The following is a 16,682-nucleotide window of genomic DNA, read 5'->3' as shown; positions in this document are numbered from 1 at the left end:
AGCTATAATAGCTGCAAAATAAAAAAAAATTAAGACACATCTTTGCATTAATCTAGAGCATACAATTATTGAATTTTTAGTGTTAGTAGTGTTTAAATATAATAAATAAATTTGCAGAAACAGGATTTCACAGGCTGTAATTTTTCAATGCTTTTTCTCCACCTCCGCTCTTCCTGTTAGTCAACTGTAGCTTCACCTCCTGGCTTTAACATAAAACATGGCGGCCATTGTCTAACATGTAATGCACAATGGTGTAGTTTCCCCATTCTCTGTTTTATGAAATTTCACCTCTAAAAAGGCATAAATGCTTATTATAGATCTATGAAGCATTTTGAGTCGTGTCATTATTTACACGTTTAGGTTTGGTTTGATATCTGTCCTGATAGTTGTTGACTGTAGAACTGCACCATGACTGAAGGTCTGAGGCAGGGGAATAGAGAGGTGAACTGAACGTTAGAGGACGGTATGATCAAAGATAAAAATCTGAGTGCAGTAGCACACTGTTACCTTCTGATGGGCTGGATGTCAGTGTTAAATATTAGTGGTTTAGTTTTAGYTTCCGCCAATTTTCTATTCATTCAGCATTTTATAATTAGYGGAAAAAATAAAACATTTGTGTGGTGATTTAAATGTTAGGTTAAAATGTGTCTGTTTTTAATGGAAGGAATCATAACACTAATAAATTCAAATGCAAATTTAGTKTCTGCTAATTCTTTGACATCCTGCAATACATTCAGTTTTCCATCCCCCTGAAAGAAATTTATGAATAATAAAATGCCAACTCTAAACACTTTGAAACAACAAAAGRTTTAGCTGAAAAATACAAAGAAATRAGTAATTACCTCTACATCAAGTTTGTTATTTCTAGTGACAGGCAAATTGAAAAAGACAATGTTACTGTAACAGCTCAGTTAATAATTTMTTATTGGTGTAGTGTCAAAGCGTTTCTTTTTAATGTAATCCAATTTAGAGATAATTAATATCCGTTATAAGTTGGCTACCTGAGCATCATAAAGCAGTCATTACGTGTTTATGTATCAAAAGTTTATTTTTATATTTTATTTTATTATATTCATTCATTTTTATAAAAAAAAACAACATAAATTCTATATACAATAAAAATACAAGTCACAAACGAAACGTAGCAGAAGAAGAATTAATATCCGTTATAAGTTGGCTACCTGAGCATCATAAAGCAGTCATTACGTGTTTATGTATCAAAAGTTTATTTTTATATTTTATTTTATTTTATTCATTCATTTTTATAAAAAACATAAATTCTATATACAATAAAAATACAAGTCACAAACGAAACGTAGCAGAAGAAGAAAAAATCTTTTGAAATTTGCCTCTTTAGTAACACACTGCAGCTGGGAAAGTAATTAGAGAAGTGTTAAACATGGTTACAACCAGGAAATGCTAAAAAAATGTGCTAAAAACAATTTGTTTTTATGTCATATCAAAGTTTATTACATTTGAGCATTTAGTCTAACATTTTTCTAACAGGAAAACTGTCTTTTGAATCATTTTAGAAGAAATTCAGTGWAAAACACAGTTTGTTTATTTTTTAATATGCAGACCCGAGGGCTCTTGTACATTTTGTTCCACTGTCTCGGTCTCTTTTGCACGACCACGTGCTGCCGCTCTTTTCCCTGAACCCACCATGTACTCACAAAAATAAATGAATAAATATAAAAACCTACCTGGTTGCCACAGAGACAGACAATTGCTTTTGAACAGGTTTGGATGTGTCAGTCCGTGTGACCAATTCCTATGGCCTTGCACAGTATTTCAGACTTAATGGATRGCTGAGTGTATCATTTTATTTCCTGGTACAGAGTCTTTTTATTTTCTATTATTATTATTATTATTTTTACCTTGAGAGGTGCCGCTGTCCACTCTACGAAGCACTGTGGAACAAACAGCTGCTGTGCATCTGAAAAGAAAAGCGTGTTCAGTTTATTCCATTGCAAGTGGCCCCGAATCAGGAAATACGACTTTGTTTTAACAGTTTCTTCAGGACCTGGCCCTGCCCACTTCAAAACATTACTCAACTCAACTAGCGTCAACTAAATCATAGTTTAATCATAAAAAAAGACGATTAGGCAAAATAAAAAGTACATAGAAAGAAAACTGTATGTGTAATGTGTTAACAGTCATTGGTAAACAGAATGCATTTYTTTCACATCCTTAACAAATGAAACTTATTTGCTTTTAGTTGCCAAACCAATCGCAACATTTTTTGTCCTTTTTCCAGATTTAACTTGTCATGAGGCTTGAGCCCATGGTAATGCTGCTCGCAGGAGGGAAACAGAATAAGAGCAGTGTTTCCAAAAATTTTAAAAGTTATTTAAAAATGCATGTGTGGTGAATCAGCAATGCCTCTTGAGCTGTTTTTGCACATAGTTTAGAGTCCTTAAAGGCTCAGAGTATGATTTTACTGGGACCAATGGCTTCAGCAATCAAAAATGAAATCCCTCCAACCAAATAATAACTTGTCCAGAAAACAGTGAAATTTGAATACATGTCCTATATATGACAWATGTGTAATATTCTCTATACTTATTTGTATAAAACTTATATGTTGATTTGATCAAATTTCTTTKTGTTAATAATATTCCTTTATTTTTGTGCTGCAGCCAGAGAGCGAAGTATCCACCACGGCTGAAGATTGTTCCTCTGAGGTGAGTCAACACATCTCAGAACTGAAATGTTCATATTGTGGAACAAACTTCCTGTTTTTATTTTCTGCTTTATGTAGAAATCATAGGACTGCTGGCCTGCCTTATCTTTTTAAAAGAATAAATAATAGTTCTCATCAAACTGACTCATTTTTTGTGCACAAAGTTGCTAAAATATCATTTTTTCTTTAGCATCTCCCAGTTGTTTTTGTTACTCGAACATTGTTAATTAACAGGTAAATGGGTGCCATGAGGAGATGACAGAGAGCCTAATGATGTCTTCAAAGGATTTGATCTGGGTACAGTAATCTAATCCAGCAGCTCTTTTGGCTCTGCTTTGCTAACAAACCCACCGGCCGAACCTGCTTAGTTCTGCAGAATTTCCACTAACCTCATCTGTTTTAGGTGTTCTCAACTGTGCATTCATATGTATTCAAAAACTGTTCTGTGTGGAAAAGAAATATCATTATTGCCTTTCATAAAACGACCAKTTTTGAAATGACCCCAAAGTTTAGCACAGAACAGGAGCTTTTTGACATTGTAGASGTGTAAAGTATCTGTGAAAGCTGCAGGAGAACAGAAAGTGAGAGGGCAGTGGCTGCTTTGAGGAAAGAAAACAAATAAGAAGAAGGTACTGCTGAGGCTGAATTCGGACATGTCTTTGAGGCACAGCAAGAATTAAAGGTGCATAAAGGATTATTTTAAATCTAAAATTAAGAGAAATTTCATTCAGTTCATTTATACAATCCAGTTTCTCTTTACTTAAGAGCCTTTGTCTTTAAAAATATTAACATGTTTCTTGTTCTTTGGGCTCCTCATACCAGACTGGTTTTTGCTCTTTGGTGATTAGATTTGTTTTTACTGCTTATCTGAACCTCATAAGGTTTGTGTTGGTTCTGACTTTTATTTTCCTGCACAGGAGGAGCTGGAGCCCCTGCAGCAGATCACAAAGGGGCGTACGGTACCGGTTATGGAGGATGAATTAGCAGCTCGGACCCAAACYATGGAAGAGCTGAATCAAGGGCTGGAGGAAATAGGGTCTGACTTTGGCACAGAGACGGTACAGCAGGTAAATGCTTCGCTACTTTCGTTTTTTGCCACTTTTAATTCTTCACTGGGAGTTGCATGTCYTATTACACCGCTTGATTTTTATGCAATAAATTTTATTTGAGTGAATGAGTAAATACTAAATTGGAAATGAGCAAAGCTCAGACCGTAATAGTGCCAGGAGAATTATGGTTTAAGACCATTTTATAAATTTATAATAAAGTTTGAAACCTTTAAAACAAAATATAAAGGAATGAGACAGGGCTCGAAACTTTTGCACAATATTTTATTTAACTACAGGATGAGAAAGTGAAGTAATAAATGTAGGATTTGTAACTTCTACTACATACAGGAGATATTTAACCTTTTATGTAATTATTTATTTAATAACACTTTATAACTACACCTAATTTAGCCTTACTTAATTATTAACAAATGGTTAATTTATCTTGAAAACAAAATTAAGGATGATTCAGTCTTAATAAGCACATAACACATTTAATAATACTTAACCCATAAAAGCCAATCATTTACAAAAACCATTTTAAAGCTTGAGTATGAATCATCCCTTATTAATTATGTTTTAAAGGTTAATTAATCATTTTTAATGATAAGGAAAGGCTAAATAAGGTTCAGTTACAATAAAGGGTTACCCTTAATTTTTTAAACTGGAAAATTGCTCATTTCTAACAGTTCTGTCTCAGTATGGATGCTTTAGCTGTTTGTTTGTTGCAGAGGTATTTGCACTGAAATTCATTTTTAATTCATAGCTGCAGGACTTTGAAGCGGCTCTGAAGCAGAGAGATGGCATCATCACCCAGCTCACATCCAACCTTCAGCAGGCTCGCGAGGAGAAAGACGAGATCATGAAAGAGTTTTTAGCGCTGACAGAACAAAGCCAGAAACTGCAAATTCAGTTCCAGCAGGTTAGAATTTATTAATTTTTTTAATCTTATCTTTTGTTTTCAACTTTTTGCCACCAGTTGCACATAAAAACTTCATTACAACAGCATTAGATGAACAATAAAAAGAGTGTTGCCCTTTTTTTTCCATATTCACAGCTGCAGGCAGGCGAGACGTTGAGGAATACCAGCCACAGCAGCACCGCAGCTGATCTTCTGCAGGCGAGACAGCAGCTTGTTCAGTACCAGCAGCAGCTGGAGGAGATGAACATCGAGGTTGGAAGGCACCAGAAGACGAGCAGTGAGCAGCTGGAGCACATCAGCCAGCTCCAATACAAGCTCGTCGAGATGGAGATGGTAAAAAGCAGACTTATCACCAAATAAGTCAAATTAAAATGGTTTAACTTCTGTGTGTCTAAACCTGAATGTATCTGCAGTCAGGGAGAAGATCAGAGGAATCKTTCTTACAAAGGATAAATGAAAAGGACTCTCTGATCGCCGAGCGAGACAAAGCTATTTTAAGTCGAGAGCAGTCGCTGAGAGCAGCCGAGGAGGCTTTTGCACAAACACTAAAAGATAAAAACCAGTTAATTTCAGAACAAACTGCAATAATCAAAGAACATGAGTGGTCGCTGACCCTGYTGAAGGAGGAACTCGCTCTTGCAGGAAGGACTACAGATGAGCATATTATGCACCACTCAGATGATAAAGACCTAGTTTTAGCAGAGAAGGAGAGGGTGATCTCAGAACAGGACTGTTCCCTCGTCCAGTTAACGGACGAGCTGGAGGCCTCAGAGAAACACCTGCGTGAACTCCAGCACCAGGTGGCTGCAAGGGAGTTGGAGCTTGAAAAAAGCCTGGATGAGCTRGAAAGCCTGAAATCTGAAATGGAGAGCTGTAGGTCACAGTTGGCCAAAGAGCAAACGGAGTTAGAAAGCTGTAAGGAAGAACTTGCTGCCTCCAGACAGAAGGAGCGGATGTCGTCTAATGAAATCATGCAACTTATGGGTACGGTGGAAAATCTGCAGAAACGTTGCTACCAGGGCAATGTGTCGGAAGGTGACATGGTCCAGAAAATGCAGGAAGACGCTGCGAGGAAGCTGGAACTTCTCAGGGCAGAGCTGGATGAAATGTACGGTCAGCAGATAGTCCAAATGAAACAGGAGGTGAATCTGCAGCATGCGGCAAGAATGCAGAGAATGACGGAGCAACATCAGGCTGAGATCGAGCTTCTGAAAGCACAACAGCGTTCAACTGGCGGCACCGGAGAGGTGGAAGCTSTCACGGTTAGGATAAAGAAGCTACAGGACACTTTAGAGCAGTCTCAAGCAATGTACGACAAAGCCAGACACGAGCTGAATCAAGTCATCCAAGAGAAATTAAAGCTGCAGGCCAAGGTGGAGGACCTCCTTCGAGACCTCAGTGCCTCCAAGGCAGAAGTAGAGCTGGTCTCTGCCACTTTCATCTCTAAGGAAAGCAACCAGCATGAACTCCAGCTGCTCCAGGAAACCATCGAGGCCCTGAGGACTGAGCTGTCAGCGGCACAAGAAGCTGCAGAAGAAGCAGAAATCAAACACGAATCCGAAATCACCAACTACAAGATCAAGCTGGAAATGCTGGAAAGGGAGAAAGACGCCGTTCTGGACCGGATGGCAGAGTCCCAGGAAGCAGAGCTGGAGCGACTGAGGACTCAGCTTCTGTTTAGCCACGAGGAAGAACTGACGAATCTTAGGGAGGAACTGCAGAGGGAGAACTTTTTGAACACGGAGAACCTTCTTAACGAAGCTGCTGTTAGACACCAGAAGGCTTTGGATGAGCTGCGGATAAGCTGCGCAGAGCAGCTGGATTTGTTACAAACAGAGAAGACGAGCTTTGCCTCGGAGCGAGATGAACTTTTGCACCAGATTTCAGGGCTCAAAGAGGATCTGAAGCTCGCGTTGCACGGCCCTAAAGCAGACGAGCTTGTGCGCCAGCTCCAAGAGCTTCAGGTGGAACTCGAGGAACTCAGAACAGGAGCCCAGGAACGAGTTAAAATGCAGGAGGAAAATCAGTTGTTGTTGAAAAAAACTGAAGTGCTGGAAAACCAGACAAAAGAAAAAGAACAGTACTGGGAGGAGAAACTGAAGGAGCTCAAGTTAGAAAAGGAAACTCTGATTGAGGCTAAAAACACTTTGGGAGAAGAGTTGGAATCAAAAACTAAAAGAATTGAGACACAGACAGTAGAGAACAATCAAATCCAGCAACAAGTGGCTGAGCTTTGTGAGGAAATTGAAAGGCAGCGAACGACTTTTTCTTTCGCTGAGAAGAATTTCGAGGTAAACTATCAAGAGCTGAAGGAGGAATACACTTGCCTCATTGAGGCAAAGACGCAGCTGGAGGAGAGGACACGGAGGGACACRCTTGAGTTTGAGGCGAAAATTGCACGTCTTCAATTGCAGATCCAAGAGCTCGAGGAGTGGGGCAGAAATATCAAAATGGAGGAGGCGAAAACTGGAGACAAAGCTGTGACAGAAAAAGGTGCAGAGGAGCTGATGGAGAAGCTTAATGATCTGAGTGAGAAGAGGAGCCTGGCTGAGAGGCTTTCTGAAGTTACAGGTCAGCTGAACTTTACTGAAAACAAAGTGGAACAGCTGGAAGACGACTTAATACAGGTAAAACAAGAAAACACCAGGGTCATTGCTGACAATGAAAACCTGAGGAAGAAATTGGAAAAGATTAAATGGGAGCAAAAGGGAGAGAAGGAAGCCCAGGAAGAAAGGCAAACTGTTGAGCCAGCTTGTTCTTTAGAGGATCATCGCCTTCAGATTCAATCTCTGCAAGAGGAGATAAAGGCTCTTCAGTCCCTTCTGCATGCAGCTGAAGCAGAAAGAGACAGAATCCGTCAGACTCTGGAGCTCCACAGGCTCTCGCAGACCCCATCTCCAGCAGCGGTGCGCTCCTCGGGGGAGGGGCCTGTCGAAGGGCGATCCTCCCCGCACAAGTCGGCAGCCTCGGGGTCAAACAGACGCAAGAGACGGCAGAGGTCAAAGCAGGAGCGCCAGGCTGGCAGCGCTTCTTCAGACAGCAGGGAAGAAAAACAACGGGAGGAGCAAGCCAGAGCGAAAAGTGCTGCAGAGGAGGAGACGCTGCCTCAGATGCAGAGCCAGGTTATGTCAYGTTCACCAGAGAGGGCCGGTGAGGAGGACTCCGCTGACGGGTACCAGGGAGACRGAGGCTACAGCAGCAGAGCGGTAAGCACTCCCAAGTATCTGCTCCAACATGCAACAGCTGCTTTTTCTTTGCTCTTTTAAGTCTAAATAAATGACGTTTTAATAAGAACTTGCATGTCACGACATTTAAAATCATATGCATTACTTGCAGAATTAACATTTGGGTATTTAAAGACTGTTTGAACTGCTTTTTTAAATCAGACTGCGATTTTTGAAGAAAATATGACTGAAGCTTTTCAGCGTTGACAGGTTTTTTTCTAGTGAGTAACGGTCCTGATTGTAAATTGCCCGAGAGTCTGCAGGCTCGCTTTGAAAGGTAGCCTTCTGCAGGCAGAGTCAGACTGCAGTCTTCAAARATACATTTTGAAACGTTCAGAAGGATGTTGTGGAAAGATTTACGCAAAATGACACACAGTATATTACACACGTAAAATCCACAGAGAGATCCTCAGAGTAATATTCTGCTAATATCAACAGGARGAGAAGCTCTGTGCTGTGTTTGAAATGATCGCCTTCACACTGCGTTGGTTTTCAAAGAGCTGAGAATAAATAAAACACGTCTTCAGACGGCTTTGAACCATTGCCATTGTGTGAAAATATGTACACTCTAGTTTCTTTCCRTCCCGCAGGGAGTGCAGGGTTTGAGGTGAGATGCCATTTTAACCATTTGTGTGTGTCGCAGATAAACAAGGCAAAAGATTGTTTACATTGTTTGTTTATTTCATTTCACATCAASGCTTCATAATGCTTTTGGCACCTCCTGAGCTGGAAAGCTGCATCTGCTATAAAATCTTATTTTCAGGTGCAAAAGTCGTTTTGATACTTAATGGTACTGAAAAGTCCAGTTTAGGAAAATTTTAACATTTTTCATTATATTTGTGTAAATTTATGCAGATGAGTTTTAAAGCAACAAGAATAGTTAAATTCTTTAACATTAGTGATATAATTGCTTTTTTCTCTGCTTCCTCTCARGAAGTGATTCATATTCCGTGCATTTGATTCATTTTGTTCGTCATTGTCTAATTTTGTCTGCATCAGTCAGAGTAAGTGATCTTTATTTATGTTTCTATAAAGATCATTTTTGTTTCGCTTGTCTTTTTAGGTGAAGAAGCAGGGRATGGGCTGCCACACGGAGCGTGTCGCGTGTCAGAGAGCCGAACGGGCGGAGGAGACCCCTGAGCATGTAAATGTCACTTAACCTCACATCCTGCTCTTTGCTTTGAAGTTGCTTTGATACATCATTCAKTGGGGTGTAAAGGTTGGAACTCAAAGAGCTCCAAACTTTCTGACCCTTGAACTTTTTTTTGTGATGTTTACTGAAATTAAATCTCCCAGACTGGACTCTAATGAACTCTGAACTAATAACATACTGTGTATAGTTTTGAGATTTAATATTTTAATTTGTTGAAACACTTCAAATTGGCTTTTCAGACTGAATGTGGTTCACTCTGAATTTCTTTTTTATTTGAGAGCAAAGAAGTGACTTTAGAGCTTCTGGTTCTGCAAATTRGCACCAGTTTAATAGCATCCAAAGTGGCATCAGACGACTCGGARTAATTAGAAAAATAGGTGTGCAGTCGGAGCAGAGCAGTACTGTGAAGAAAATAAGGAGGGAACAGGGTGACACAAAGTCAGAGGCTTGACATGCTCTCTTTAAGATGAGGTGCAGCACAAGATGATCCTTCACAGATCCCCGAGGCAGCTGCAGAGGTGAGAGAATTTCTCGTAGCTGCTGAACTATAATGAGCTGAAGAAACTGTAATAAAACTAAACGTGTCAGGAACCTTTTGATTTGTCAGCAAGATCAGAAATGTAAAAATTATCTCTATTTTAATAAGATGTGTTAGGGTTTGATTGCAACGAAGTAACATAAAAACAACCCAAATTAAAACAAACATTTGGTAAAAGCGTCAGACTTTATGTATTACTACTGATTACCAACACTAAACAGCCCAAATCAAAGATCTGTGTTTTGACTGAATGTTTTAATTATRAAATAAAATAAATTGAGTTTATTGTTGAAATTAAATAAATGGCCTTCCAACAAACCTTCCAAGTAAGGACAAATCACCAAGGRCCAGGAAACAAAGTGACTCATCTGAGAGTTACCAAAAAGGGCTCAAGGGTAGACMTGAAAGACCTGCAAACCTTCATAAAAGAGAATCGGAAGTGATTTGATTTGATTTGATTTATTGATTCCCTGACTCAGCATAATTGCTGTTTTACAGCAGGTTCCTGTTCTGCAGCACATAAAACACTCAGAATTAYAGCATCACAATCACATCATTACACACCATAGACACAAAGACAAACAAGCATACCAAATTTCAAGAAGGCAGCATTTGCAAAATAGGACGTCTAAATATGAGCACAACAAAAAGTGTCCAGCAGATGGCAGACAAGATTCTTATTAAAGGGCTGTRGTTTTGAAATGGACTTTATGTTTTGAGGAATGTCATTCCATGCTTTAGTTTAAACATAGAAGAAAGACCTCTGGCCGTAACAGTTTTTAAAAGTTGGTAATATCAGTTGTCCTTTTGTAACAGATCTAGTTGAATGACCACTTCTAGAATTTGATTTGGGCAGCAATGCACAGAGAGTTCCATAATTGGCACCTTGGAAGATCTGAAAATATAAACTAATACCACTATACAAAACATAATTCTGAAAAGTCAAGGTATCAGACAATGAAAGAACTGTACAGTGATGAGTCCAACCAGGAAGTTTTTTATGAATTTTGTAGGCCCTGTTGTAGAGCCTAASTATGGGTTCTAAGATTTCATTTGTTGTAAGAGACCAAACAGGTAAACAGTACGACATGGTTGAGAGTACAATGGCATGAAGATAGATATTTGAAACAGAAGATGTCAGATTGGATCTAATTTTTGAATAAACRTATAATTTCTGTTTCAACTTAGTGGTTAAGACTTGTACATGATCACGATAAGTCAAATGAGAATCCAAAGTAATTCCAAGATATTTRTAGGTAGTGACAATATCAAGGGGTTTGTTTAAAAAAGTGAGTTGATTTGTTATATTGAAATGTCTCCTGGGTGAGGAAAAATACATGCACACAGTTTTTTTAACATTAATTGACAAAAGATTGTCTTGAAGCCAACCATGAAATGTCTGAAGATCTGCTTGTAACTGACTATTAATAGATTCAATATTGAAATCAGACAAAAAAAGAACAGTATCATCAGCATACATTAAAATATTTGAATACTTCAATATTTTTGGAAGGTCGTTTATGTATAATAGGAAAAGCAATGGGCCCAGTATGCTACCCTGCGGAAGTCCCACGGAACAGGGCAGAGAAGTGAGGTTTAATCATTCATTCAGCTAGAAAATCCAGTTTAATCAGGGAGAGAAAAAAAATATGTTAAGGAATAAGACAGAAAATCAAAACATRTAGAATAAATGCTAAAATTTAAAAAGTTTCTCATTTACAAGATCCAAGAAACTGATCAGGTGATTTAACAAAATAGAAGCGTGTACAGAAAATGGATGGATGGATGGATGGATGGATCCTGTTACGTAAGGACAAATTCTTGATGAAAACATTTTTGTCTTTCTGACAATTAATGCTCTCAAGCTTATAGTATTTTGCATAGGGTCATTGGTATCACACACAGCTGCCATCATTTTGTTCGACGGCGACCTTCTCCTCTCTGAATGTTTTAAGCAACATCCGAGTTTCACGTCTGAAAAGAGCCTCTCCAGCAGGAAGTGATTGTATCGTAACAAAGCGATTTAAATACAGCCTAATTAAGATGTAGAGTGCACTCTGGAGCCCGAGATATCAAAGGTTGCCGAATCACAATTTCGTGATCGTGCAACCCTTAGAAATTAGTGCTAATGCATCATGCATCATTAGAGGAGGGAGCCTCAGGTTGGGCTTTTTGTTGTTTGTTGTTGAAGTGATAATAGTAGAGCTTGTATCCTGAACACATGGTTTGTTCAATGCCTCTGTTGGAGATCTATGATTGATAGAATTATATTACTTAATCACGTAGCTCTGCTGACTAGTAAAAGGATGCTGCATGATTTCATTTCTTTGCAACAGTTGGTGCTCAACATGCTATTGACAATCGTGAATTTAATTTTCACATGTTTTTGCACTAGCCTCATAATTGGCGTTTCATTAAACTGATTTCAGGAACCAAATTTGACTTTTTTTGTTGGTATTAAAGCTCCAAAATGTATTTCAGTCTATATATAAGGGTTTTAGCGATGCATGTATTCACACCGTAACGGTTCAGTGAAGAGGTTTTGGACAAATACGGTGAATGTGTCAGTCACAGGGGACCACTGTACCCTTATTCAGGAAAAAATAAATAAAATATGTGCTGAAGCAAAGACCTGCCTGTTTATTTAAAATCAGCTTTATGAAATAAAACTCTGCGGTGCCACTATTGCAGACAGCTGCTTCAGAGAGACAAAAGATGCATGTATGGCAGGCAGTGCTGTCATTTAAGCGTTGCTTTGAAAATACTTCTGTCATTAGTACATTTATGCAATGCAGTATCCTTTTATATCAAGCATCATCTTCTCACACAAGAGGTTTAGGTGTTTTACTTATTTTATGCACACTGGAAGATTTTATTCAGTTTGATGTTGCTTTCATTTTCCATGAAGTTTAACCTGCAATTATTGAATAAAACACTCCCTGGTTCTAGTTTTTTTTAAGTAATATCTTCTTAAAAGATACCTTTGTAGAGTTTATCAACGTTTCTATTTGACACATGGACTGTGGGTTACTCTACTTTTTACAATGGATAAAAAAAAGACAAAAATATGCTTTTTAAAAACTTTATAGTGAGTTTACCATTTGATAAATCTTGCCTTGCTGTAGATGACCTTCTACTTTTACTCTCACTACTAACAAGAGTGGTTTTTGTCTGTTTCTGAGCTAAAAGGCTATGTTTCTGTGCGCATGATAGTGTTCTAATTACTTGATGCCCTTTTTTTTAAAYTAAGGACGAGTTCAGGCTACAGATGGAAGCGCAGCGCCTCAGCCTGACTCAGATCCACGCTGCTCAACTGGAGCTGCTCCAGGAAGAGACAGACGCCTGCACGCGCTCGTTGGAGCTGAAAATCCAGCACCTGAGTGACCAAGGTGACCGGGGTAAAGCAGATGGGTGGTTTTAAGATGTGTGGGTCTGTAGCTGTGACAAAACGGTGACCAACTTCCATTTTTCCTCAGATGAACAAAAAATCTTCAAATACCAGAACGTGATTGAAGCCGTGTCTGAAGAATGCACCGAGATCATTCGGGTAATTTTTGACCTCCAAAAAATGTCACGCAAAATTTACCACTACTTTTAACCTTGTTACCGTTTTCTCTGTTTTCAGTCTTTTCAGAAGATTTTTGGCAAAAAGGTTTTGGAGAGCGATGATGCAGCTACTTTGTCGCCCATTTCAGAGGAAAGACCAGGAAGTAACGAATCTTCGTCTATTGTCCTGCAGGCCAGAGGTACACTTTATAAAGTGGTGTAATAATACAATGTTAAAAATACATAACATGTAATAAAACATGCTTTTATTGAATGTGGTACTGTGGGTAACACTGAATCAAGTTTAGAGCTTTGTATTATACTTATATTACTATATATCCATGTATATATTGCATTTATGTGTGTATATACTTTCTGGTTACATTTTAAAGAAATCTGATTTATTTATTGTGTTTATTTGTAGATTTATACATAAATCTTCAGCAGGTGAGGATAAGTATTGAACATGAGCATCATCGACTTTCTCATCTCCAGACTCTGCTGAGATCTGATGGAAACAAGGTAAAATTGTGCAGATCTGTCGGCATTTATCTGATTCTCAGCTCCACGCTACAGTTAAATACCATGCATAGTTCTGCTTTTTGCACTTTTGTTCTATTTTTGAAATGGAAATCTCGCAAACAGAAGCATTTCTTAGAAAACAGGACTTTGCTTTGCCACAAATGCTGCAGAAAGGATTTCAAGTTTAAACAAATGTGGCCTTGGAAACTAAGCGTTTCTTTTTGTCAAGCGTTATTGGCAGTAAAATTCAAAAGTTTGGATTTGGTCAACATGAAAGCATAACATGTTTAAGGTTATTAAATACTGAGAATTTTTTGTGTGAATGGATGGAAAGTGAACACTTAAAAGAACAGCCACAAAAAACTGTCAAATCTTTTGGATTTCCAGATATCTGAACTACAGAAGGCCTACGATGAACTGAAGACCAACAGTGAGAAGAAGATCTCTGACCTGCAGATGCAGCTTGACACAAGTTTTTCATCAAACAAAGGTAAATCTCCTCACATTTTTAACAAAGACTTAAAATCTTTAGTCAGAGAGAAAAATCTGTTTTTCTCTGCATTGAAAGCTTCAAAGTTTTTCAGAGTTATGTCGCTGTTTTACTGTCACATCAAATGTATGAGCTGCAGACCATGAGCTGTCATGTTTTTTATTTAATTATTTGTTAGAAGAGAAAAATCAAAGCATAGACTGAATTGTTTTCAGATCTTTTTCAATTAAGCTTTGCAGATTCACAAATTTGTTCACAGCTTTTCTTTTCTACATTTTTGCTGTTATATAACCCCCTCTCATTCAGTTCCTATAATGGATGCATTCCTTTGAAATACATTTTTATAAAAGAAGAATCTAAGCTTTATCAGATTTCTTCAGTGCTGCACATTTTGAGTTTCATGTTTCATTTTTGTGCCATTTAGATGCGAAGGAGCAAGTTGGGGCTTCTGCCTCCCCGTCGGACCTACAAAGGCTGAAGGCCGAGGCTCAGGAGAAGCTGCTTCTGCTGGAGGAGAGTCACCGACAGGAAATGGAGCACCTCAGGGCTCATTACCAACAGCAGGCTGCAGAGACGGAGGAGAGAAATGCCACAGATCTCTTTGTGCTGCAGCAGCGACTGCAGGAGGTCACAGGAGATGAGACTTATTACAGGTGATGCTTGATTTGAAAACGCACGCATTCGTTGTTTCCAATCCATCCTCACATTATGAAAATGTCTGCTAACATTCCTTAAATGGAGTTATTCATTTTATTTTATTGTTGAAACAATATCATAGTTTAATATTTTAAGGACACTAACGTCTGATATAATAAAATTGAGTTGTTCTTTATGTAGGATAAATCTTAATTAAAACAGTAGTCTGATTACCATTAGTGTATGTTAGGGCTTCAGCTGAGATGAATGATTGATTGTACTATGATGTGCACTTCCTGTTCTCTGTTGCACGCAGCAGTGACTCGACCCAGTTCAGCCGACATCAGAGCCTAACTAATGAAACATTCATGCGTGCAGCTCGTGCATTTTTGTTTGTTAGACTTACTTGTAAAACTATATCTTCAGCCTCTTTTAGATGGTGTCTAAATCAAAGTTGGATCTGAAAATTCTACATTCAAAACATGAAGAATTTTATTTTAGAATTTCAAAAATATTATTAAGCATAAACCTAAYTGAAATGACAGAATTAACCAATATCGGTTTTCTTCAAGTGTCAGGCAGATTATTAGACTGGATGCGTTCTAGTATCTTGGAAGCCTTTTATAAAAAGGTAGAGCACCATCTTTTAGATTTATTTATTTATTTTTATTAAGGTGATAAAAAAGCATCACTATGATTTGAAACCTCCCACATCTCTTTGCCTGGATGTAAATCTGGTGACCAAGAAAGCTAGAGCAAATTTTCTGTGTATATTATCCATTAAATCATTCAATGATCCCTTGTGAGGCATTCTACTCCTTAAGACACCATTACCATCAGGACTGAGGCRTTTAATTGTGTTTTATTTCATCAGCTTTTTATTGGCTTTTTTTAGGCAAAACCATGAAAACAAAATACACCAAACTGATAAACAGACCCAACAATTTCCCCTTCATGTGGTTAAAGATTTCACGTTTCTGCTGTAATTTGTTACTGACATTTAGAGGTTCTGTGATTATCAAGAACTTTACACAGTTAAATGTTTAATAGAAGCTCTGCTGGTAAATATTCATACCTCTGACAAACTGTAGGTTACGTTGTTTTTATATATATGTAGTTTGCAATTTGTCCTCGCTGCAAAGTAAATGATTCTTTTCTTACTAGTGAGAATAAGTTGCTGCTGCCCTCCACTGTTTGATTCTGTAAATATAAAAACAAATGCTTTGTTCTTTGATTTTAAGTCATGTCAAACACATTTACAAACTGTGTTTAGAGAAAAAGATATTCAGTTAATTATTTACGACCACTTCCTTTAATATATTTTGTGGTGGCAGCTATTAATACTAATTTGACAAGAAATGAAATGGAAAATTATAGGGATGCACAATATATTGGCATTGACATTGGTATCGGCCGATATTGATAATTTTTTAGAATATCGTATCGGCCCGATATGTAAAATGGGGCCAATATTAATGTCCAATATTGATTTTCCATTTTCTAGCTTTGTGTTTCTGTTTCTGGAGGGGAAAGGTTTTGTCGAGTGGTRTCTGTTTGAACGTGATCGTGAAATTGACGCTGCACAGCCAAGAATAACTGAAGCAGAGAGCCATGTCAGAAGTCTGGTTGTTTATTTACGGTATCGAAAAAAACCCCGCAAATGTGTTTGTGCGTATACGTATATAAATACTTTGTGTGTTTGTGTAATATCGGTAAATATTGATTATTGGCCATAACATAACAGCCAATATTGGATATCGATATTGGCTGAAATTTTCATATCGGTGCCTCCCTAGAAAATTATCTAAAAAACAGTTTATAGGACACTACTTTGAAACTATTCATAATATCCTGACTTAAATTTTAAAGAAAACACATTCTCATTTCTATTTTTACTCATATTTTATGGTTAACTGTAA

At 37.9% G+C, this 16,682-nt stretch overlaps 1 protein-coding gene across 8 annotated transcripts in view; it reads left to right on the top strand.

Annotated features, from left to right (window-relative positions):
• Positions 1 to 16,682, top strand: part of akap9 (A kinase (PRKA) anchor protein 9) — a 61,401-nt gene that overhangs the window by 8,842 nt on the left and 35,877 nt on the right. For 6 of the 8 annotated variants that reach the window (XM_014009254.1, XM_014009258.1, XM_014009257.1 and 3 more), the window contains exons 3-15: positions 2,640 to 2,684; positions 2,918 to 2,980; positions 3,601 to 3,750; positions 4,499 to 4,654; positions 4,790 to 4,987; positions 5,068 to 7,860; positions 8,942 to 9,022; positions 12,820 to 12,967; positions 13,046 to 13,116; positions 13,195 to 13,315; positions 13,540 to 13,637; positions 14,025 to 14,127; positions 14,552 to 14,780. In XM_014009254.1, the coding sequence (XP_013864708.1) occupies positions 2,640 to 2,684; positions 2,918 to 2,980; positions 3,601 to 3,750; positions 4,499 to 4,654; positions 4,790 to 4,987; positions 5,068 to 7,860; positions 8,942 to 9,022; positions 12,820 to 12,967; positions 13,046 to 13,116; positions 13,195 to 13,315; positions 13,540 to 13,637; positions 14,025 to 14,127; positions 14,552 to 14,780 (4,256 nt within the window). The remainder of the gene's footprint in view (positions 1 to 2,639; positions 2,685 to 2,917; positions 2,981 to 3,600; positions 3,751 to 4,498; positions 4,655 to 4,789; positions 4,988 to 5,067; positions 7,861 to 8,941; positions 9,023 to 12,819; positions 12,968 to 13,045; positions 13,117 to 13,194; positions 13,316 to 13,539; positions 13,638 to 14,024; positions 14,128 to 14,551; positions 14,781 to 16,682) is intronic. The other 2 variants (XM_014009251.1, XM_014009256.1) reach the window with 2 other exon arrangements.

Source organism: Austrofundulus limnaeus, unplaced genomic scaffold, assembly GCF_001266775.1.
Source record: "Austrofundulus limnaeus strain Quisiro unplaced genomic scaffold, Austrofundulus_limnaeus-1.0 Scaffold56, whole genome shotgun sequence".
NCBI lineage: Eukaryota > Metazoa > Chordata > Actinopteri > Cyprinodontiformes > Rivulidae > Austrofundulus > Austrofundulus limnaeus.
The sequence above is the reverse complement of the archived record's forward strand: the minus strand, read 5'-3'. Positions and strand labels throughout refer to the sequence as shown.